Source organism: Nycticebus coucang, chromosome 18 (genome assembly GCF_027406575.1).
Source record: "Nycticebus coucang isolate mNycCou1 chromosome 18, mNycCou1.pri, whole genome shotgun sequence".
Taxonomy (NCBI): Eukaryota; Metazoa; Chordata; class Mammalia; order Primates; family Lorisidae; genus Nycticebus; species Nycticebus coucang.
The window spans coordinates 39,183,023-39,206,045 of record NC_069797.1 but is presented as its reverse complement, the minus strand read 5'-3'; the positions used below and the strand labels follow the sequence as shown (position 1 = coordinate 39,206,045).

Below are 23,023 nucleotides of genomic sequence, written 5' to 3'. Positions count from 1 at the left end.
TGCGCGTGGCCCGCCCCGGGCGCGGGCGGAGGGGAGAAGGAGGGGCGCGCGGCGCCCGGCCCGCAGAAGCCGCGAGCCGCGCAGGAGGACGGAGCCCGGGCTGGGACCGCTGCGCCGGTAGGGGGCCCGCAGGCGGCGAGGGGGCAGGGAGGAGGCGGGGCGGGGGATAGGGATGTGGTGGGGCGGGAGTGCGCGCGACTAGGGTCCCCGGGCGCTGGGGGGTCTGCAGGCCCGCGCGGCCCCTCGTCTCTGGAAACTTCGTACTGTCGCTCCCACCTGCTCCCCGGCTGTTGTCGCCTTGCCCGGGCGGCGGGGGAGGAGGCGCCGGGCCCTCCGCAGCGCCTTCTCGTCCCCGCCCCGCCTCGCTGACCCGCGGCGAGCGCCCGCTGCTGCGCCCTCCGGGACCCCGGCCCTCCGCGCTCGGCGGCGAGCATCCTCGGCTGCTCCTCGCCCCTGCGCCTTCCTGACCCCTCTGCTCTCCGTCCCGCCATGGCCTCCGCACCCCGTTGTCCACAGCCACCGCTCTAGAGCCGACGGCGGTTTTTTGCTTCTTGCAAACGTTTCTGGTGCATTGGTGGAAGCAACTTGACTTTTCAGCGATGCCAAGTATTCAACTTGAGGCTTTCTCTGCGGCAGTAGATTAGTGTACACAGTGCTAAGATGTCTTTTTATATCTCCTAAGTACCCTTGCTCCAGAGCGAAGTTGAGTTGTTGTGTGTGAAGGGAGTGGCGTGCGGTAGCCGCTTTAAGTGGATTGTATAACTACATTTTATTTAGGTGGATGTTGCCAGTGGTACCAGCCAGTGTTATGGTAACTGGGCATCCCAGAGGCAAGGGAAGGAGTGACTTACTAATGCAGTTTTACTGTGTAAGGATTTTTTTTTAAAAAACACCTTGTACTTTCCATCCAGGAGGACCTGGGGCATTTAGCTTGTGTTAACTCGTTAGCTGTTATTACCTTTAAAGGAATATGGACCAAGAAGTTTAACCCAGTGTTTCCTGGAATTCCTACTGCTTAAGGCCACTCAGAACTATAGTGGAATGTTGGACTGTCCTCCGTGAGATTGTACAGATCAATTAACATTAACACGTTAACTGCCATGTGCGTTATATTTAACTTATATGCTAGTTTTGAGGCCAGAGCCTTGTGAAGCGTATATAATTCACAGGTCTCTTGACCTGTCTTGGCCTAATAAAACACTGTGGCCCCAAGGAAAACAATTTATTTTCTAGTGTGAGTGTCAAGGTGTTTAAACCGACAGAAGCTCCATGCCTGGGACTCATCTTTGCCATGAAATTAAGTGACTTCTTAACAACTTCTCTGTTTATTTCCTCCCTGGTCTTTAATATGAGGGGAAGGGACAGAGGTGCTATAGTCTTTGCAAAGTTGTGTGAGCTTGTCTGGACTCTGGAAGGTCCACTCCCTTGAGCTGCAGTTTGGTTATTGTTACCTGTTGTAGACTCATAAAGGTCCCCAGTCTCAGTTCTTTTGAGAAACACAGGAAATGAAGCACCCCCGGGATGAATAACCACCTCCTCTTTGCCAGAAACACCCCATCAGGGACAGGCTGGGACAGAGACCCCTGCCTGGGTGAGGGAAGAGAGTTGCCGGGTGGAGGTAGGAAGGAGCTCTGCACAGGCGGCTTGACACATGGGCCCTATTCCTGCCTCCAGCTCTGACTCATCTTCTGACGCTTGGGGGAGGAGAGGTAGTTGCCTGATATTTTTGGCTTTCCCCCATAAAACTGGAGACAGTTTTCTTCAAGTCTTTTTAACATCAGTGTTGAATGTGTCTATGCTGTTTTTGACTGGAATCTTTCATATTGGTTGACTGCAGGTATGACTTCTGTAATATTCCTTAATAGTATAGCATAAATGTATATTCATGTCATAAAAGTTCAGAAAATTCTTTAAAACTTTAGCATTTTAAAAAGACAGACTTGACAGGGATCTGTTTGGTGAGATTACAATTAGGATTTTGTTTAAGGCAAGGTTGATTAAAAATGCTTTTTCCCAGTGTTTCGAGAAATACATTATCATTCTCTGTGTAAAAAATTTAAACTTCACTAATAAGGTGAAAGCCTTCTTTCAGGTATTTTTCTCAAAAGTAACTGCTGTATCTTTATCGGTTTGTGTGTATCCTTTTAGACTTTTCTAAGCATTTTCATAAATGTCTTTTTGTACAAAGTGATTTTTTAACTGAAATTATTTTAAAATCTGCTGGTTTTGCTCATAGAGATTTGACTTCAATCCAGAACAGGTAGCATGCTTTTTTTTTTTTTTTTTTTTTTCCAGTTTTTGGCCGGGGCTGGGTTTGAACCCACCACCTCCGGCATATGGGGCCGGTGCCCTACCCCTTTGAGCCACAGGTGCTGCCCGTAGCATGCTTTTAAGGATAACTGATGGTAAAGTTTTATTAATCCTAATAGCATGGTGGTATTTCTTTTTTTTTTTTTTTTGGTAGAGACAGAGTTTCACTTTATTGCCCTCGGTAGAGTGCCGTGGCGTCACACGGCTCACAGCAACCTCCAACTCCTGGGCTTAGGTGATTCTCCTGCCTCAGCCTCCCGAGTGGCTGGGACTACAGGCGCCCGCCACAATGCCCGGCTATTTTTTGGTTGCAGTTTGGCCGGGGCTGGGTTTGAACCCGCCACCCTCGGCATATGGGGCTGGCGCCCTACTCACTGAGCCACAGGCGCCGCCCAGCATGGTGGTATTTCTAAGGGCAACAGGCAAATGATCCCTTAAACAACTTCAGAGTAGTTGAATCATTATACTGAGATTTACTCCTAGGTACAGAAGAAAACTTCGCTATTAAAAAAAAATCTGGGTGGTGCCTGTGGCTCAAGGAGTAGGGTGCCAGCCACACATACCAGAGGTGGGGGGTTTAAACCTGGCCCTGGCCAAAAACTGGAAAAAAAAAAAATCTAGGCTTGCAAGTGTTTTGTCTTTCTTATAATGAAGCAACAAAGGGAGAGCAAGGCAGGGAGAGTTGCTAAAGCAACTAAGACCTAAGTATAAACTTACACTGCTAACATTTAAGGTGGTAGCTTTATTAATGATGAAAGCTTCACCGGGATGAATACAAAGAAGGGAAGGGAGAATGTTAATGTGGGCACAGTTCAAATCAGTAATTCAAGGAAATGCTTGAGTTAAAACAGAATTCATGGCAGGCCTTGATGGATTTATATAGCAGACATTTACTGTGGACTTTTACTATCGTAAAGGTACTATGATGAATGCTGGGGACAAAGACAAATAAGGTCTGTCCCTGACCTTTATGAAACTGACAGGCTAATAGTGACATTCAGAGAGGACTGGCCAGAATTGTAATGGTTCTGAATTCTTGGAAATCAACATTGTATTTATTTAACCTTTTAAATTGTGAATTATAACATGCGGGAAAAATATAATAAAACAAACAGATAACTTGATGAACTGCAGTAGAACCTCTGTAAATTGACCACCCAAAGAACTGTAAGGAATCAATATAAGGAACTAGGTCTCCTGTACTGATACCCACATGTGGTCCGTGTCTGGGTAATGAAAAGTAGGTCAACTTAAGGAGGTGGTCAAAATAGGGAGGGGGTCAACTGTTGCGGAGGTTCTACTGTATTTTAAAGAAAACACAAGTATAACCATCTTGTAGGCTAAGAAGCTACCTTCCCCTACTTTTTCCCAACGACAACCTCTCCTCCTCCCCCAGAGGTAACCTAGCCAGAAACCACTTTTATGGAAATCACTTCCTTCCTTTTCTAGAATTTTTACTCCTTAAATAGAAATCTCTAAACAACATAGTTTTGTTTTGGCTGGCATCATATTTGTATACACACACACATATAATTTGTTTAAATTGCTGCAGCATGCCATTTTTAAAAGTTCATCCATGTTGCCTGTGACTGCAGTTCATTTTTATATGAATATATCATAGATTATCCATGTACTGTTGATGGACATCTGGGTTGTTTCTAGTCTGGAGTGATTTTGAACAGTCCTTGTTCAGGTGTGCATAACTTCAGCTTGACTAGGTGACGCCTGTTTTTCAAAGTGGTTATATCAATTTACATTCCTTCAGTGGTGTCAGCCTTGAATTTATAATCTGCATTTGATGTTTATATGCTTGGATATTTCTTCAACGAAATGAATAAATGTCATCTAGGTAATCTCATCCCTGGCCCATCTGGTACCAGCGTATTTATATTCTCATTTATTTTAGTTATCTGGTTTGGACTAACAAACCACCCAAACACCAGAAATGGTCTTTTCACTGGTTTTGGTTGACAAATACCTAATGTAGAATTCTTGTATGGATCATTTTTTTTTTCATTAACAGATGAGAAATTGTAGGAAAATTAAATATGCAAAAAGGAATACTAAAAATAAAAATATCTAATACCTAGACGTCTTTTATAGTTCTTGAGTGAATCCTCCCTCTGATGAATGCTTGCATTATGCTCGGCCTTAAACTCATAGGGCAGTCAGTGCGTGATGTGTACAGGAGTGCAGCCCTCTTAGGAACGTGCCCTCTGAGAGTGGCGTCACACGCTGTGTGCGTTTGTATCCCCTCAGAGGCTCTGAGCACAGACCCTGGCTCCTACTGCCTTGGCAATTCCAAAGTAACCACAGCCTCTTTGCTACCTAATAAATTACTCTTTTGCAACTTTAAAAAGTATTTTCCCCCAAATCTTCCTTGTATGCAAAAGTAGAGGTAAATTAGAGCTGGGATTTTTGTTTGTTTTAAAGAGACAAGTTCTCACTATGTTGCCCAGGCCAATCTTGGGCTCAGGTGATCCTGCCTCTTCAGCCTCCCGAGTTGCTGGGACTACAGACACTCCCTGGCCTACAGCTGGGTTTGATAGAATTCCTGCCTCTGAACAGACAATTGCCAGGTTAACTTTGATTACCCATGTTTGGTTTTGCCAGCTGGATTTCAGGCTAGCTAGGGATGTGTGTGTGTGTGTGTGTGTGTTTACATGTGTGTGTGTGAAAGAGAGAGGGAGGGGGTGAGGGGGTAGGGGAAGTCTCCTGAGGACAGTTATTAAATTCAAGTGTTGAGTACTTACTGTATGCCTAGTATTATGTGCTTATAGTCTGTTTCTGTCCTTCGTGCAGAAAGTTCTGCAATTCTTTGAGTTTACAAAATACCCTTAGGGGGTCCTTTTTCTTAGCTGGAGGGATGATGGGAGAACCCTAGACCACAGAAGGTGAGATTTGTAGTATGTTTTTATTTCTCCTGTAAGACATCTTGGAAAATGACTAAATTTCTTTCAATCTTTATTTACATAAGTTACAAGTGCTTTTTGCTTATTTTAGTAAAGATTTTTTTTCAGAGTCTCTAAAATAATCATTTTAGAAACCACATGTATATAAATTAGAAATTTTCAGGAAAAGGCACTCACAGGAGAGGACAGAAGAGTAGTGTCAGAACCTCTTAAATCTGAACGATGTCAGGGAGAATCCTTTTGGCATTCTTTGACATCCCATTGCCCTTCCAATGGGCAGCGTTCAGAGGAACTCCATTTCCCACCTGTTGCAGGGGCACCGGCAACGGGAGGCAGGGTGAGGAGCCTGCGCCTGAGGCCCACGCCTTGTCTGTGTAGCCCACCTAGCTCACCTTGGCACTGCCCTTTCTGGATCTTACATGGACAGAGAGCGGCTGCAGGTCCAGTTTGGTCAGCTTTTCCATGCCTCCTGCCATCTTGAGGTCTCTTTTCAAATTCATATGCAACTGCTGGGCTTATTTCTGCTTTTGTCCCTAGTTTATGAATCTGTGCCCCGTAGCAGGTCTTTTGACTCCTTAGGTCTTTGAGGTTGTGGGTACATGTGAAACATCTTTAACAAGAGCACGCCTTGTGTGGCAGAGAGAGCCTGGGAAGTACCCGTCTGCTGCTCCTGGAAGACAGTAACCAGGAGGTGAATTTGCTTGAAGTTTTAAGGAAGCGCTGGTGAAAATAAAATCTGGGAATGTACTGTCAGCATCCAGGTTACGTACAAATTAGAAGTCAAGATTTAAAATTAAGTTTTGCTAATTTAGGCTGGGTGCGGTGGCTCACACCTGTAATCCTAGCTCTCTGGGAGGCTGAGGTGAGAGGATCCACTGAGATTGCCACCAGCCTCAGCAAGAACCAGACCCTATCTCTACTAACATTAGAAAAATTAGCTCGGTGTAGTGGCAGGCACCAATAGTCTCAGCTACTCAGGAGGCCGAGGCAGGAGGATTGCTTTAGCCCAAGAATTTGAGGCTGCTGTCAGGTTGCTCCAGCCTGGGTGACAGAGTGAGACTCTGTCTCAAAAAAACAACAAGGTGGGCGGCACCAGTGGCTCAAGGAGTAGGGCGCCGGCCTCATATGCTGGAGGTGGCGGTGGTGGGTTCAAACCCACCCCCAGTAAAAAAAAGAAAAAAACAACAAGGCTCATTGCCAATAGCTCAGTGGCTAGGGCAATGGCCCAGCCCGGGCCTGCCAAACAACAATGACAGCTACAATAAAAAAATAGCCAAAATAGCCAGGCGTTATGGCGGACGTCTGTAGTCCCAGCTACTTGGGAGGCTGAGGCAAGAGAATTGCTTAAGCCCAAGAGTTTGAGATTGCTGTGAGCTGTGACGCTATGGCACTCTACTGAGGGCAACATAATAAGATTCTCTCAAAAAACCCCAAACAAATGAAAAAAGAATTTTGCTAATTTAGCCCTTGCACCACACTGGTATCTTTGCTGACTTCTCTCACCAAACAGACTTGTTATTCTGGCAGGCGAAGGCCAGAGGCTTAGAGAGGGGGCTTGGACTGAAGGCTAGTTGTTGTAGTTCATTTTCTTCTATTAAAGTTTTTTTTTTTTTACTTTTAGAAATTGAAATCATACAGAAGATTACAGAGAGCAAATTAACCACAACCATAACTTAACCACTCAAAATCACTGATCATACTTATTTAATCGGTCTTGTCTTTTATATACAAAAGTAAGCATTATAAGTCATAGCTTCCTGGGGTCCATTCTCCTTCCCCATGGAGACAACCACTCTTGTGAATTTGATAGATTTCCTTTCAACTCACTTTATTTAATACCTAAAGTTAAACAGTGCATTTTTTTTTTTGCAGTTTTTGGCCAGGGCTGGATTTGAACCTGCCACCTCTGGCATATGGGGCCAGTGCTCCACTCCTTTGAGCCACAGGTGCCGCCCGAAACAGTGCAATTTTTTTTTTTTTTTTTGTAGAGACAAAAAAAAAGTGACAGTCTCACTTTGTCACTCTCGGTAGAGTGCTGTGGCATCACAGCTCACAGCAACCTCCAACACCTGAGTTTAGGCGATTCTCTTGCCTCAGCCTCCCAAGTAGCTGGGACTGCAGGCACCTGCCACAACACCTGGCTATTTTTTTGTTGCAGTTTGGCCGGGGCTGGGTTTGAACCCATCAACCTCGGCATATGGGGCCGGCGCCCTACTCACTGAGCCAGAGGTGCTGCCCCAACAGTGCATTTTTTTAATGATGTGCCTTGAGTCCTACAAACTGCATTTTCGAGGAATGTCAAAAAGACACAGAAACAATGTACTAGCCTTTATTTTGTACTGTCACGTATGCTCTGTGTTTAGGGGACAGAACTCTTTCATGATTAAAGGTTGTACACCATTTCACATATTTCTTGTTAACACACGTCAGACAAGTATGCAGTGTGTTCTATTTTATAGAGCTTCAGTTACTTGGTGCAAACTTTCAGCCAAAGATGATCCAAAATGGAAATGAAATGGAACTTTTTGTGCTGGATTATTTGTACATACAGCCGAATGACTGCTGTACTATTATTATTATTATTGTTGTTGTTGGGGATTCATTGAGGGTACAAGAAACCAGGTTACACTAATTGCATTTGTTAGATAAAGTCCCTCTTACAATTGTGTCTTGCCCCCAAAAGGTGTGGCACACACCAAGACCCTACCCCTCTCCTGACTGCTGTATTATTTTGTTTGAAAATAATCTTTTTTTTTTTTTTTTTTTTTTTGAGACAGAGTCTCACTATGTCACCTTGGGTAGAGTACTTTGGTGTCACAGCTCACAGCAACCTCAAACACTTGGGCTTACGTGGTTCTCCTGTCTTAGCTTCCCAAGTAGCTAGGACAACAGGCATCTACCACAACGCCCGGCTATTTTTTGTTGCAGTTGTCATTGTTGTTTTTAGCGGGCCCCACCCGAGGCTGGCGGCTTCGGTGTATGTGGCTGGTGCCGTAACCACGGTGTTATGGGTGCCGAGCCTACAAATAATCTTTTTTTGTGTGTGTGTGTGCAATTTTTGGCCTGGGCTGGTTTTGAACCTGCCACCTCTGGCATATGGGGCCAGCGCGCTATTCCTTTGAGCCATAGGCACCACCCTAAAAATAATCTTTTAAAAGAGTAAATTACAGGGCGGCGCCTGTGGCTCAGTGAGTAGGGCGCCGGCCCCATATGCCGAGGGTGGCGGGTTCAAACCCAGCCCCAGCCAAACTGCAACAAAAAAATAGCCGGGTGTTGTGGCGGGCGCCTGTAGTCCCAGCTGCTCGGGAGGCTGAGGCAAGAGAATCGCGTAAGCCCAAGAGTTAGAGGTTGCTGTGAGCCGTGTGACGCCACGGCACTCTACCCGAGGGCGGTGCAGTGAGACTCTGTCTCTACAAAAAAAAAAGTAAATTACAATTATTGAGTTTCTTATTCTATTTATCCTCCTAGAAATTACAATATATAATATTTATCTTTTCAACAATATCAGCTTAATATTAATATTTTTAGAAATACTATTTGCTAGAAACATTAATGTCCAGTCCTTCACCTGCAGAAATTCTGATGAATCGGGCCTAGCGTGGGGCCTAAGAGTCTGCATTCTAATTTATAAATTCTTTGTTTTACTTAAAGTAATAATGAACTTCTAAGGAATGAGGTATTTATGAAAAGACCTGCATTTTCTGAGATTTTATGAAAAGACCTGCATTTTCTAAGAGGGCAAGTAGTGACTTTGGCAATTTTGAGGCAAACTCATAACCTACTTAGGTTTTATTGCTGGGGAGTGTGTGTGTTTTAAGTATTCTGCCTATGATATTCTGATTTATCTAAATCAGAGTTTATCACCTAAGCATCTATAATTCACATTTAATTTTTACCACTTACTCCTAGAAGATTTTAAAATACTATTTATATAGGCTATTGCTCAAACTAGTTTCCATTTATCACCAAACAGGTCTAAGGGTTATTGTGGACTTCGGGAAGCATTTTCTTGGTTCGGGTTTTTCACACCCAAAGACTATCTTATACCACTAATGGTTTAGGATTTTTAGAGATTATTATCCAGATTATAGATATAAAGCACAATCAGCCTGATCTTATGTTTCTGAATTCCTTTCTCCTTGTAGCTATTATTTTTTTCCCCCAGTGAAATGTATGTTTTGGTAGTCTTTGGATGGGTTGATTTGTTGTGGTCAGATTGTATAACTAATCAACAAATAGACAATTTATGGAAGGAGAGTTCTAGTCCCAGTGGGGTTATTAATTTTCTATGTAGAGTCTGTGAAAGCCTCTTAAGCTCCATTTACCCTTGATTCCCCATCTGGGAACTGCAACAGAAGAATGAAACTGACCATGATAGGCTGAGCATGCTCACACTGCTTGAACAGGATAGGCCCTTGAGTTTGTTTTAGCAAGCCCAGTAGGACAGAATGGGGCAGATTAAAGAGAGCAGCACTTCTCCACACTTTAAATTTTTTTAAATTAATTTTTAGAGATGGGATCTTATTCCATCACCCAGTTTAGAGCACAGCAGCACCATCATAGCTTACTGGAACCTCTAACTCTGGGTTCAAGTGATCCTCCTGCCTCAGCTTCCCAAGTAGCTGGGACTATAGGTGCACACTTATGGTTTTTTTTTTTTTTTTTTTTTGAGACAGAGTCTCACTTTGTCGCCCTTGGTAGTGACCTGTGGCATCACAGCTCACAGCAACCTCCAATTCTTGGGCTTAAACAATTCTCTTGCCTCAGCCTCCCAAGTAGCTGGGACTAAACAGGCACCTGCCACAAGACCCAACTATTTTTTTTATAGCAGTCGTCGTTGTTTAGCTGGCCGGGCCGGATTCGAACCTGCCAGCCTCAGTGTATGTGGCTGGCGCTGTAACCACTGTGCCACAGGCTCCAAGCTAACACACTTGTGTTTTTTTTAAATTTGTATATTGATCACCTGGGATGCTGCTAAATGGCAGAATCTGATTCTATAGGTCTTAGAATAGGACCTTGACATTCTGCATTTTTTTTTTTTTTTTTTGAGACAGAGCCTCAAGCTGTCGCCCTGGGTAGAGTGCTATGGCATCACAGCTCACAGCAACCTCCAACTCCTTAAGGAAGAGTTGGGCTCAGGAGATTCTCTTGCCTTTGCCTCCCAAGTAGCTGGGACTACAGACGCCCACCACAATGCCTGGCTATTTTTTGGTTATAGCCGTCATTGTTGTTTGGTGGGCCTGGGCTGGATTCGAACCTGCCACCTCAGTTGTATGTAACTGGAGCCGTAGCCGCTTGAGCCACAGGCATCGAGCCAACATTCTGCATGTTTATCAAGCCTGAAGGTGGTTTTGATGCTGCTGGGCTTTGAGTCATACTGGTTGAATATCAAGGGGCTTCTAGAAAAGGGCTTGTAGTCTTCATTCAGAATCTAAAAATAAGGGCATTCTTGAAAGAAAAGAATGGCAGCATATTCTGAATGGGTTGGAGAAAAAAACATGATAGTCCAATCTGTATAAGACACCTCGCAGATCAGGCATATGTAATCGTAGTATTCTGGGAGGCTGAGGTGGGCGGATTGCCTGAGTTCAGGAGTTCCAGACCAGTCCCAGCAAGAGTGAGACCCACGTCTCTAAAAATAGCCAGGCGTTCTGGCAGGTACCTGTAGTCCCAGCTACTTGGGAGGCTGAAGCAGGAGGATCACTTGAGCCCAAGAGTTTGAGGTTACTGTGAGCTGTGACACTACAGCACTCTAACAAGGGCAACAAAATGAGACTCTGTCTTGAAAAAAAAAAAAAAAAAAGATACCTCCCACAGAAACAATTCAGTGTTTTCAGAACCTTGCCTGTTTTTTTTTTTTGTTTTTTGTTTTGTTTTGTGGAGACCTTGCTTTGTCAGCAAGTCCTAGATAGAGTGCCTTCTGTGGCCTCAGCCTCGCTCACAGGAACCTCAAATTCCTGGGCTCAAGTGATCCTTCTACCTCAGCCTCTTGAGTAGCTGGGACTACAGGCATGTGCCACCACATTGGGTTAGTTTTTCTGTTTTGTTTTTTTTTTTTTAGAGACAGAGTTTCACTTTATCGCCCTCGGTAGGGTGCCGTGGCGTCACACAGCTCACAGCAACCTCCAACTCCTGGGCCTAGGCGATTCTCCTTTCTCACCCTCCCGAGTAGCTGGGACTACAGGCGCCCGCCACAACGCCCGGCTATAGTTTTTCTGTTTTAAGTGTCTGTGGGGGTGTCTCGCTCTTGCTCAGGGTGGTCTCAAACGCCTGACCTCAAGTGGTCATCTCTGGCTACCAGAGTGCAAGGATTATAGGGGTGAGCCACTGTGCCTGGTGAGCATCTTGGATGTTTTTTTGTTTTTTTTTGTAGAGACAGAGTCTCACTGTACCGCCCTCAGGTAGAGTGCTGTGGCGTCACACGGCTCACAGCAACCTCCAACTCTTGGGCTTACGCGATTCTCTTGCCTCAGCCTCCCGAGCAGCTGGGACTACAGGCGCCCGCCACAACGCCCGGCTATTTTTTTTTTTTGTTGCAGTTTGGCCGGGGCTGGGTTTGAACCCGCCACCCTCGGCATATGGGGCGGGCGCCCTACTCACTGAGCCATAGGCACCACCCCATCTTGGATGTTTTTATGTATATTTGCTTAGATCCTGTGCCTTCTCTTTCCAGTGCTACAGTATCCAGTTTGCACTACTCATTTGTTTCACTTTTTGTTAGTCTATCTCTTATTGTTAATTCAGTGGTTTTTATACATGTGACTCGTATTACCTTTTTTTCTCAAGCTGTCACCCTCGGTAGAGTGTTGTGACATCATAGCTCATAGCAACCTCAAATTCTTGGGCTTAAGTGATTCTCTTGCCTCAGCCTCCCAAGTAGCTGGGTCTACAGGCACCCGCCACAATGCCCTGCTAATTTTTGGTTGTAGTTGTCATTGTTGTTTGGCAGGCCTGGGCTGGATTCATACCCACCAGCTCCGGTATATATGGCTGGTGCCTTAGCCGCTGAGCTACAGGCACTGAGCCCCCACCTCCTTTTTTTGAGACAGAGTCTTTGTTGCCTCAGGCTAGAGCGCCATGGTGTCACAGCTCACAGCAACCTAAAACTCCTGGACTCAAGTGATCCTCTTGCCTCAGACTCCTGAGTAGCTGGGAATACAGGTGCCTACCATAGCACCCAGCTAGTTTTTCTGTTTTGGGCCAGGGCAGGGTTTGAACCCGCCACCTTCAGTTATATGGGGCCAGCACCCTACTCCTTTGAGCCACACACGCCACCCCAGTTTTTTCTATTTTAAATAGAGATGGAGTGTCACTCTAGCTTAGGCTGGTCTAGAACTCCTGAGCCCAAGCAATCCATCCGCCTTGGCCTCTTGCATGAGCCACCTCACCTGGCCTGTATTATCTTTTTTTTTTTTTTTCTTTTCTTTTTTTGTTTTTTTGAGACAGAGCCTCAAGCTGTTGCCCTGGGTAAAGTGCTGTGGCATCACAGCTCACAGCAACCTCCAACTCCTGGGCTGAAGCGACTCTCCTGCCTCAGCCTCCCAAGCAGCTGGGACTATAGGCACCTGCTACAACGCCCGGCTATTTTTTGGTTGCAGCCGTCATTGTTGTTTGGCAGGCCTGGGCTGGATTCAAACCCACCAGCTCAGGTGTATGTGGCTGGCACCTTAGTCGCTTGAGCCACAGGTGCGGAGGTTGTATTATCTTTTTAAGGTGATAAAATCTAAGTGCAGGTAAAAAAAAAAATCCTAGGACAGGGATATGTCCTATTGCACCTTACTATCTCTATTATAGTTTCCATTGCTGCATAACAATTCTAAAACTCACTGGTGTAAAATAACTGAAGATCCTGTAGGTCAGGAATTTGGACCTCACATAGTGGGAACAACTTGTTTTGGCTTCATAATATCTGGGGCCTCAGCTAGGAGATTCAAAGCCCGAGGATACCTTGATGGCTAGGAGCTAGAATCAGATTGAAACATCTTTTCTCACATACCTAGTGGTTGATCTGGGCTATCAGCTGGGACCTCAGCTGGACTGTTGGCTGGGACATCCAAATATGGCCTCTTCATGTGGTAGCTCTGTTGGCCATATTTGGGCCTCCTCACAGCATGGCAGCTGGGTTCCCAGAGCAGGTCCCAAGAGAACCAGATGGAAGTATGAGACATGTGTATAATCTAGCCTCAGAAGAAGCATTTCTATTGTATTCTTCTGGTTGAAGCAGTCACAGTGCTTTCTCCAGATTCAAAGAGAAGGGATATCAGCCCTACTGCTGAATGGCAGGGGTGTCAAGATTGTAAGCACACCCCGTGGGATGGGAGTATTGCTGTGGCCATCTCTGGCAGATATATTCTACACCTGTCCACAGCAGCACTTAGCATAGTTTTGAACATAGAACGTGAACTCAGTAAAATACTGTTGTGTCAGTGAGTGGTAAGTAATTTAAGCAATGAGGTAGGTGAGGACCAAATTCAAGAAATTCAATTCCAGGGCGGCGCCTGTAGCTCAAGGAGTAGGGCGCCGGTCCCATATGCCGGAGGTGGCGGGTTCAAACCCAGCCCCGGCCAAAAAAAATAAATAAAAATAAATAAATAAATAAAAAGAGTGACTTGAAGGGTTTTTAAATAAAAACTAGGTGGACATTTACTTTAATATGTAAATTTTCCTTACTCCTTCCCTCCTGTCCTTCCTTTGATTCAGAATCTCACTCTGTTGGCCAGGCTGGAGTGCAGTGGCATCACTGTAGCTCACTGCATCCTGAAACTCCTGGGCTTAAAAGCAATCTTCCTGCCTCAGCCTCCTGGAGTGCTAGGATTGCAGACGTGAGCCACCACACTTGGCCTTATATAAGCTTTTCAAGTATAAAAAAGTAACACTGTAGGCCTGCAGTATGTACTCTGACCCTCTGAAATTCCTAAAGCTAAAAATATTTTAGTCAGATCATTTTACACAGTCATCTCTGGAACCATTGTGGCCGTTTTCTGTTTGTTCAACATGAGAAGAAAAAGCAGCAGATAAGAGTTAGATAGAATGTCAGTTCTGTAAATGCTGATTCTAGTGGTTGTCGTCATTTTTAAAAGAAGAAAAGTGGCCTTCATGGCGTTAGGATTCTCAGAATAGGCCATGAGCCCAGGTAGCGATTCTGTGTGGTGGTCACCATGGCTGCAGGCGCAGATGCCAGTGCTAACCGCAGGGCTGTGCCCGCATCCCAGGGGCTCATCCGCGCAGGGAGCAATCCGTTGTTATTGGCTTGTGCATTATTGAGATTACAGGCCCACTGGGAAGATACTAATTCTGCACTTTGTTTAGTATTTAGTGCTTGATGCTTATTATTCAAAGAGAACAGCATCATCTGACAAGCTCCTTATAGCTCCTTTAAAAAAAAAAACAAAATTCTCTGGGATGGGTTTAGGATAGCTCCTCCTCTCTCTCCTTCGTGGCATTCCACCCCTAATCCCTGGGCCAGAAAGCCAGTTTTTTCTCCAACAAGTAAATGCAGCTGGCAGAGCAAGTTAAGGCCAAGTTGAACACCATGGACAGCGACCTGCACAGTCTTCTGCATTCTCTCTGGTCATCCTCATGCCAGACACCAGTGTCGTTCAGTGGGCTGGTGTGTTCACTGAAAGCGCCATGCACCTTTTGATCCCTCGAATATGGGTCAAGCTCTCCTGACAGATCTCCTCTCCCTATCTCCCAGGACACGTTTACTGAGTTGATTTGCACGCACCTATGATGTAATACCCGGGGGTTTTTTATTCTTTAGGATCAGGTTCTGCTAATCTTAGAACTGGACCAAAGTAGGGCTTCTCGTTGTGCCTACTCTGGGACTACTCCTTGCCGAGGTCATGCTGCCTTCGGGAGGCTTTCTGTGTACCGAGTGGCGTACCAGGCTACGGCAGTAGTCCCTGCTCTGGTTGTAGGTGAAACTGGAGCAGCCCAGTCTTTTCTAGTAGCATTTGAACATGTTCTTCTAGTGCAGATCCAAGACCCGCTTCGTTCACTGCAGGTGCTGGCTGGTGGTGTTAGAGTGCTGTAAGGAGGTGATGAGAACACAGCCCCCCTGCACAGTCGTGCTGAGAGGCAGTGTGTGGTCTTGAGCTAGAAGTCTGGATACCTTGGATCCCTTCCTGGTTTTACTTGTCTTCTCAAGTCAAAGTCATCTCACCCTTTCTGAACCTTGCACTTTCCAGTATGTGAAGGGGTTCAGGTGTGTTATGCCAAAGGAGCATCTGTGTAGTATCTGTGCCCTCTGAGTGCTCTCTGGCAGGAGGTGTTTTCTGAAACTTTGGATCAGCTTTGGCATTTTAAGCAGGTTTACTGGCAGATCGACTAGCAGCAGCAGGGATGGAGCATCGTGTCTGTCTCACTTGGATTCTGCCCCGAGGGCTCACAATCTGTTTGCCCTGCAGTACCAAGTACCCTACCACTGCCGAACGAATGAGAGTGAGCCAAGTAAGCCGGGTCCACAATGTGCCTGGCACCCCGCCTCAGCAGGGCTGGGGGCTTCCCAGACACAAGGCTGAGTCTTCCTTAAATAAATAACAATAATTTTTACTTGAGCATGAGTTAAAAAAAAAAAACCAGGCAACAGGATAACCTACTTGGAAATTTGATTAGCATTTTCCAGATTTTCCACATTGTAGAGAGTTTGAAATAAGCAGTTTGAAGGCCTAATTTTGTGCTTATTACCACAGTGACTTCACTTTGTAAACTAGTAGGATTCTGCCAGGCAAAGACTAGGAAGTGGCAGGAGACTTTGCTGTGCTGTAGGAAAGTTTCTGGCCTGTGTATATTTTACATCCAGTGTGCGTGCGCGCGCGCACACACACACACACACACACACAGAGCCTTATGTGACTGTTCCCTTGTTCCTTCTCATGATGGAGTGTCACCTGTATACCTCTCTGTACCCCTGCAGCATTAATTAGTCATCAGATGTGGATTCCAAAAGAGGCATGCAACATTGGTTTTTTTTTTTTTTCGTTTGTTTGTTTGTTTGTTTTTTTGGCCGGGGCTGGGTTTGAACCCACCACCTCTAGCATATGGGACCCGCGCCCTACTCCTTGAGCCACAGGCACCGCCCGCATGCAACATTGGGTGAGGCAGCTCCCTTCAGACGCAGGCAATTTCTGGGAGGGACTTGTGAGCTGTCAGCACCAGCGCCCTGCATGCCTCTGTCCTGAAGGAGGGGACTATATGGTGTGTTCCCATAGCATTCAACTCTGCATTGGTTCTCAAAGTGTGTCCCCTGACCAGCAGTAGCACCCGTCACCTGGACATGCAAATTCACAATCCCCACTACAGGACTATTGAATCAGAAACTCTAGGGTGAGGGCCCAGCAATGTGGTTTAACAAGCTCTCTGCGTGATTCCAACCCATGCTCAAGTTTGAGAACAATTGCCTTATAATGCTAAAACTATTTTTAAACTTTCCATAAGAAAAAAGAAAAAAAAAGAAACTAATGTAGGGCCAGGCAACGTGGCTCATGCTTGTATCCTGGTGCTCTGGGAGGCTGTGACAGGTGGATTGCCTGAGCTCAGGAATTCAAGAGAAGCCTGAGTAAGAGTGAGACCCCATCTCTACTAAAAACAGAAAAACTACTCTGTTTTCCCTAAAAATAAGACAGTGTCTTATTTTAAGGTGTGTTCCCAAAGATGCGCTAGGTCTTATTTTCAGGGGACGTCTTATCTTTCCTGTAAGTAGGTCTTACTTTCGGAGAATGTCTTATTTTCGGGGAAACAGGGTAGCTGGGCATTGTGGCGAATGCCTGTAGTCTCAGCTACTTGGGAACCTGAGGCAAGGGGATTGCTCAAGCCCAAGAGTTTGAGGTTGCTGTGGCACTCTACCCAGGGTGACAATGAATCTCTGTTTCAAAAAATATATATATCTTTTTATTTTTATTTTTTTGAGATGGAGTTTCAAACTGTCACCCTGGGTAGAGTGCCATGGTGTCATAGCTCACAGCAACCTCCAACTCGAACTCAAACAATCCTCTTACCTCAGTTTTTCTATTTTTTAGTAGAAACAGGGTCTCGCTTTTGCTTATCCTGGTCTTGAACTTATGAGCTAAGCAATCCACCGGTCTCAGCCTCCCAGAGTGCTAGGATCACAGGGGTGCGCCCACCATGCCTGGCCAAAAATTATTTTATTTATTTATTTATTTTTTGGCCGGGGCTAGGTTTGAACCTGCCACCTCAGGCATATGGGACCGGCGCCCTACTCCTTGAGCCACAGGCGCCGCCCAATTATTATTATTATTTTTTTTTAGAGACAGGGTCTTGGTTTGTTGCCCAGGCTGGAGTGAAGTGGTGTAACCATAGCTTACTGCAGTCTCAAACTTGTTGAGCTCAAGAGATCCTCCTGCCTCAGCTTCTCTTAGTGCTGTGATTACAGGCATGAGCCACCTTGCCTGGACCAAAAATTAAGTGTGATGATTACCTGGGAAAGGCAGGAGAATAGGTGGGAGAAAAACACATTTTTAATGATGTTCATGATGCTCATCATATTATTACATAAATGAATAAAATAGGAGGGCCACCATAGAAAAGGAAAATGAAAGAAAATGTCAGATTGCTCTCCTGTAGCCACATCCTCAGGGCCACGTGCACTGGCAGCAGACTTAGACTTCTTCCCTGGTAAACCTCTCCTCCATCATATTACAGTCACACGGCTGCTTGTCTCGCCTTCACTGCATTTTGTGTAGCTGTTGTGCCCACTGTGGTGTCTGGTCTAGTGCTTTACACTGCTGGGGCGACTGTGATGTACATGGAAGAGACTCTAGCTCAGTGTTGGACTTTATGGCCCAGTAAGCACTCTGCAGTACCTTACATTTTTACTCAGATGTCATGGTCTCTGAATCTCCTCATCTCAAAGGGGGATTTGTCTTTGTAATTGTCAAAACTATACTTAACATTTGTTACACCGTGGGGTTATGTGTCATTAAGGAAAAGCTGAGACTGAAATTGATTTTTGTTGTTTTTGTTTTGTTTTGTTTTAGAGACAGGGTCTTGCTGTGTTGTCCAGGCTGCCTTCAAACTCCTGGGCTCTAGCTGTCTTCCCACCTCAGCCTCCCATTACAGGATTGCAGGCTCATGCCATCATGCTTGGCTTGAGGTTGATTATAGTTCTTACTGGAACATTTCTTAAATGTACACCAGAAATATTTAGTGTACCTTCTGCTTCATAGATCTATTTCAGTCAAACCAGGTTTATTATTTTTTTTTCTTTGAGACAGAGTCTCACTTTGTTGCCCTCGGTAGGGTGCTGTGGTGTCATAGCTCACAGCAACCCTCAAACTCTTGGGCTCAAGAGATTCTCTTGCCTCAGCCTCCCAAGTAGCTGGGACTACAGGTGCCTGCCACAATGCCTGGCAATTTTTGAGATGAGTCTTGCTCTGGCTCAGGGTGGTCTTGACATGAGCTCAGCAATCTATCTGCCGCAGCCTCGCAAGTGCAAGGATTACAGGCACGAGCCTCCATGCCCAGCCCTGGTTTAGTATTAAAAGCCCATGAGGAGGGCAGTGCCTGTGGCTCACGGAGTAGGCACCGGCCCCATATACCGGGGGTGGCGGGTTCAAGCCCAGCCCCAGCCAAAAAAACTGCAAAAAAAAAAAAACCCATGAGGAGGACAGCGCCTATGGCTCAAAGGAATAGGGCATCAGCTCCATACGCTGGAGGTGGCGGGTTCAAACCCAGCCCCGGCCAAGAATTGCAAAAAAAAAGTAAAGAAAAACCCATGAGGAATCCTTCTGAACTTCCTGATTGGCCATATCCTTGTCTCTGTCTTTCTGCAGATCTGATTTGTATCCATTGTAACCAGGACTTTCTGGATCCAGACTGAGGGCTCCCGTGTACACTAGACTCTTGAGCAAGTGAGTAGCCCCAGCACTGGCTGGCTGTGGAGCCTGGGGATGTTTTGTCTGACTGAAATCACTTCTGGCTTCCTGATGGTGCTCTGGGTGCGTGTGAGCACACTTTCCACTAGGCACAGACTGTAAACCATTTGTGATTTTGTGATGAGAGGAATCGATGTGTCTAAAATCTCAGGAAACCAAGAACGTCCTTTTCTAGTGTTACTAACATATATAGACATTTTATAGTAAACACTGCACTAATGAGAGTATGGATCTTCAGATATTAAACGAAAGCCAGGGGGATTCAGCTTGGCGCTTAGAATTAAGAGACAGAGGAAGATAAAGTTATCATTTAGCTACATCCAAGTCCAGGTCAGGTAAAGTGTGCTCTTTTAACTTGTGGGAGTATAGTTTTAAACCATGGCCTTCAGATTGCCTGGAATTATTTCTTGGGAAATGCCAAAGCACAAGCTACCCAAAGCTAATTGGATTTCTAAAGTATTCACATGAGGCTGTGCGTGGTGGCTCACGCCTGTAGTCCCAGCGCTGTGGGAGGCCAAGGTGGGTGGATTGCCTGAGCTCAGAGGTTCGAAACCAGTATGAGCAGCAGTGAGCCAGAGTAAGACCCCATCTCTAGTAACATCAAAAACAGCCAGACGTTGTGGTGGGCATCTGTAATCCCAGCTACTGGGGAGGCAATGGAAAGAGCATCACCAGAGGAAGAAGAAAATGAACAACAAAAAAGAGTACTTAAAATGAAGAAGAATGAACAAGCAAGTTGAAATTAAAACAAAAAAATAAAGTATTCACATGAAAAAAATAAAGTGTTCACATCTCACAGATATGATGGGAAATAGCTGCTTTTAAATAATAGGAGGCTAGGGCCGTGCCTGTGGCTCAAAGGAGTGGGGCACTGGCCCCATGTGCCAGAGGTGGTGGGTTCAAATCCAGCTCTGGCCAAAAACGGCAAAAAAAAAAAAATAAATTAATTTAAAAAAATAATAATAATAGGAGGCTAAAGTGATCTGACATTTCTGCATGTGATCCAATTCATTTTCTTTTTAGTTCATAAAGGCAGTTCATTAAATTAAGGTGAGATCACTTTCATGCCTTTGTAAGATGGCTGTACCTAGAATTAGGTTTAGGAGAATACAGTTGTCATTGGCTGTAGAAGTAGACAAGAGTGTGGGGAAAGACATGGCTTTGGGGGGATCAGAATTTCTGATTTCTTCCTGATCACCAAGGAATCCCATTCTTACCTTTCAGTAAGAGCAATTTTCCTGCAAGATTGTTGTTCAGAACCAGGTGAGCATGTTTCCGTCTTTAACTTTTCCCAAAACAGGATAATAGATGAGTATTTTGTGTGTGTGTGTTGATAATCATTACAGAGCTGAGTTTTACATTGATTTTACATGGTGTCTTAGGCTACTGTTCCTGCTAACTTGATAGAAAATGATTTGTTCATATCCTTGAAAGAATGTACTCTGTTATAACAAATAATTCTAATCGTTTTACCTTCCATTCCACAAACACCACAGAAGGCTAGGATAAACCAATAGCATTTACAGTACTGACAAAAGCTGGGCGTGGTGGCATGTGACTGCTACTCCAGAGGCTGGGGCAGGATCTTGCTTGAGCCCAGGAGTTTGAGGTTACAGGGAGCTGAGCTATGATTATACCATTGCACCCCAGCCTGGGTGACAGAACAAGACCTTGCCTTTAAAAAAATTAATAAATAAAAAATAATAAAGTACTGACAGATACCTGTATTTTGCAGGAGAAAGATTATTTTGGATTCCTTGGAAGAGGAAAACAACACACTCTGGTCTTGCCCCCAACGATGCAAGTGTGATTGCTGGCGTCTTCATGAGCTCCAGAGGTCACAGCACACTACCAAGGACTCTCATGGCCCCTCGTATGATTTCCGAGGGAGACATAGGAGGCATTGCCCAAATCACCTCCTCGCTCTTCCTGGGCAGAGGCAGTGTGGCCTCCAATCGGCACCTCCTTCAGGCTCGGGGCATCACCTGCATTGTTAATGCTACCATCGAGATCCCCAATTTCAACTGGCCCCAATTTGAGTATGTTAAAGTGCCTCTGGCTGACATGCCTCATGCCCCCATTGGACTGTACTTTGACACTGTGGCTGACAAGATCCACAGTGTGAGCAGGAAGCATGGGGCCACCTTGGTGCACTGTGCTGCAGGGGTGAGCCGCTCAGCCACTCTCTGCATTGCATACCTGATGAAATTCCACAACGTGTGCCTGTTGGAGGCGTACAACTGGGTGAAAGCCCGGAGGCCTGTCATCAGGCCCAACGTGGGCTTCTGGAGGCAGCTGATAGACTACGAGCGCCAGCTCTTTGGGAAGTCGACAGTTAAAATGGTACAGACACCTTATGGCATAGTTCCAGACGTTTATGAGAAAGAGTCCCGACACCTGATGCCTTACTGGGGGATTTAATGCCACCAAAGCCTGCATCAGCAGCCCTTAAGCAGTGCCAGCATCTGCTACACACCATCTGTTCCCCTTTTCACCTTTCTTCTCAAATGGTTGACTTTTGGTTTTCCCTCAAGTGTTTTTTACACTGGGTATTCAAGTTTATTTTAAGAGATAGGGAGGGGCGGGAGGGACTTACGGGGACTGCATACATTGCTAGTAACATTTTTAAAACTAACATTTTGGAATAGTGTTTATGAAAATCTTGAACTGGCTTTTAATCATTTTTAACAATTTGAACAGTTTAATAAACTGGTTCTGCTCTATTCTGAATCCCATACCTTCTGCCACCATGGTAGGTGCAGCAGGAGCTCAGTGCAAAAATTATTTTGGGCCCTGATTAACCCTTTAGAGACAAGCTTTGCCCACGGCTGCTGACCAAACAGATGCTTAGGGAAGATTGATACCAGCTTCAGTCTCTACTGAATTAGCCCTAGTCTTTCCTTTCTTGTCTATTATTTAGTAACTCTGTAAGTTTAAATAAATAAACCTTTATTATTTAGCTGTTAAGTAATTGTAATGAAATCTGCTGCAAAAGCCCTCTTGGAATCAATGTGCCCAAGATATTAGCATTATTTTAATAAATATATCTGCTTAACAAATTAAAATTTTTACTAATTTCAAGGTGTATGTTGATGAAAGATGCTATATCTAATGTGCTAAAATGTGGCTCTTGTGACAATTATGAAGACTACTTAAAATAAGACATCTCAGCCGAATCATGTTTCACATTCATTCATGCAAAGGGTAGCTGTATCATTTACAACAATGGAAACCCTCTGATAAAAGGTGTTGTTTTCTGTTTTCTCTTGTTAAGTGAAGTGCACCAAATCAGTGAATCCTCCCTCAAAGGAATTGGTTTTTAACAAAAGGTTTGCCTCTGCCTATTAACACATGCAGGAATGCCCTAACCCAACCCTCAATGTAAGTTATGAGCAAATAACAATGGCTTCCTTTGTTTAACTTTGGAAATGTCACCTAGTTTGCTGATTCTAATAAATTTGACAGCACAACTCATCAGGGATGTGGTAGAAGTTTAATGAGCTCTTTTCTGTTGCACTCCTGGGAAACAACTGGTGTTTACCAGATTGCCCCTTACTTTCAGATAGGAGAGCTGCCTGGAAGTCTGTCCAGACAATGAGGACCATTGTCATAGCACTGCTTTATTTTACATCATTGGTCAGGTAGACTGTAACTTATCAGTGCATCTATTTCTTAGATTTTTTTTGGCCTATTTTGGCAGGAAGCCATAAATATGCCAGTAGCTACATCCAGTAGAACCTCCATAGTTGACCACCTCCTCAAGTTGTCCCAATTTTCAGAGACCAGACATGCACCACATGTATGTATCCTACAGTAGGCCCAGTTCCTTATGTCGACCACCTCCCTGTGTTGACCAGTTTGTTACAGTCCCTTGAGTGGTCAGCTTACAGAGGTTCTACTTCAGAC

General features: G+C 45.0%; 1 protein-coding gene across 5 annotated transcripts; it reads left to right on the top strand.

Annotated features, from left to right (window-relative positions):
- Positions 1-22,182, top strand: DUSP14 (dual specificity phosphatase 14). 5 transcript variants are annotated; one of them, XM_053570283.1, is made up of 4 exons: positions 1-117; positions 19,016-19,093; positions 20,342-20,380; positions 20,853-22,182. In XM_053570283.1, exon 4 carries the CDS (start codon positions 20,942-20,944, stop codon positions 21,536-21,538), a length of 597 nt encoding a protein of 198 aa, XP_053426258.1. In that variant the 5' UTR covers positions 1-117; positions 19,016-19,093; positions 20,342-20,380; positions 20,853-20,941; the 3' UTR covers positions 21,539-22,182. The 5 variants fall into 5 exon arrangements, with proteins under 5 accessions (XP_053426258.1, XP_053426257.1, XP_053426260.1 ...); XM_053570284.1 differs by lacking the exon at positions 1-117 and adding an exon at positions 1,763-1,837; XM_053570282.1 differs by lacking the exon at positions 20,342-20,380.
- The last annotated feature ends 841 nt before the right edge of the window (positions 22,183-23,023 follow it).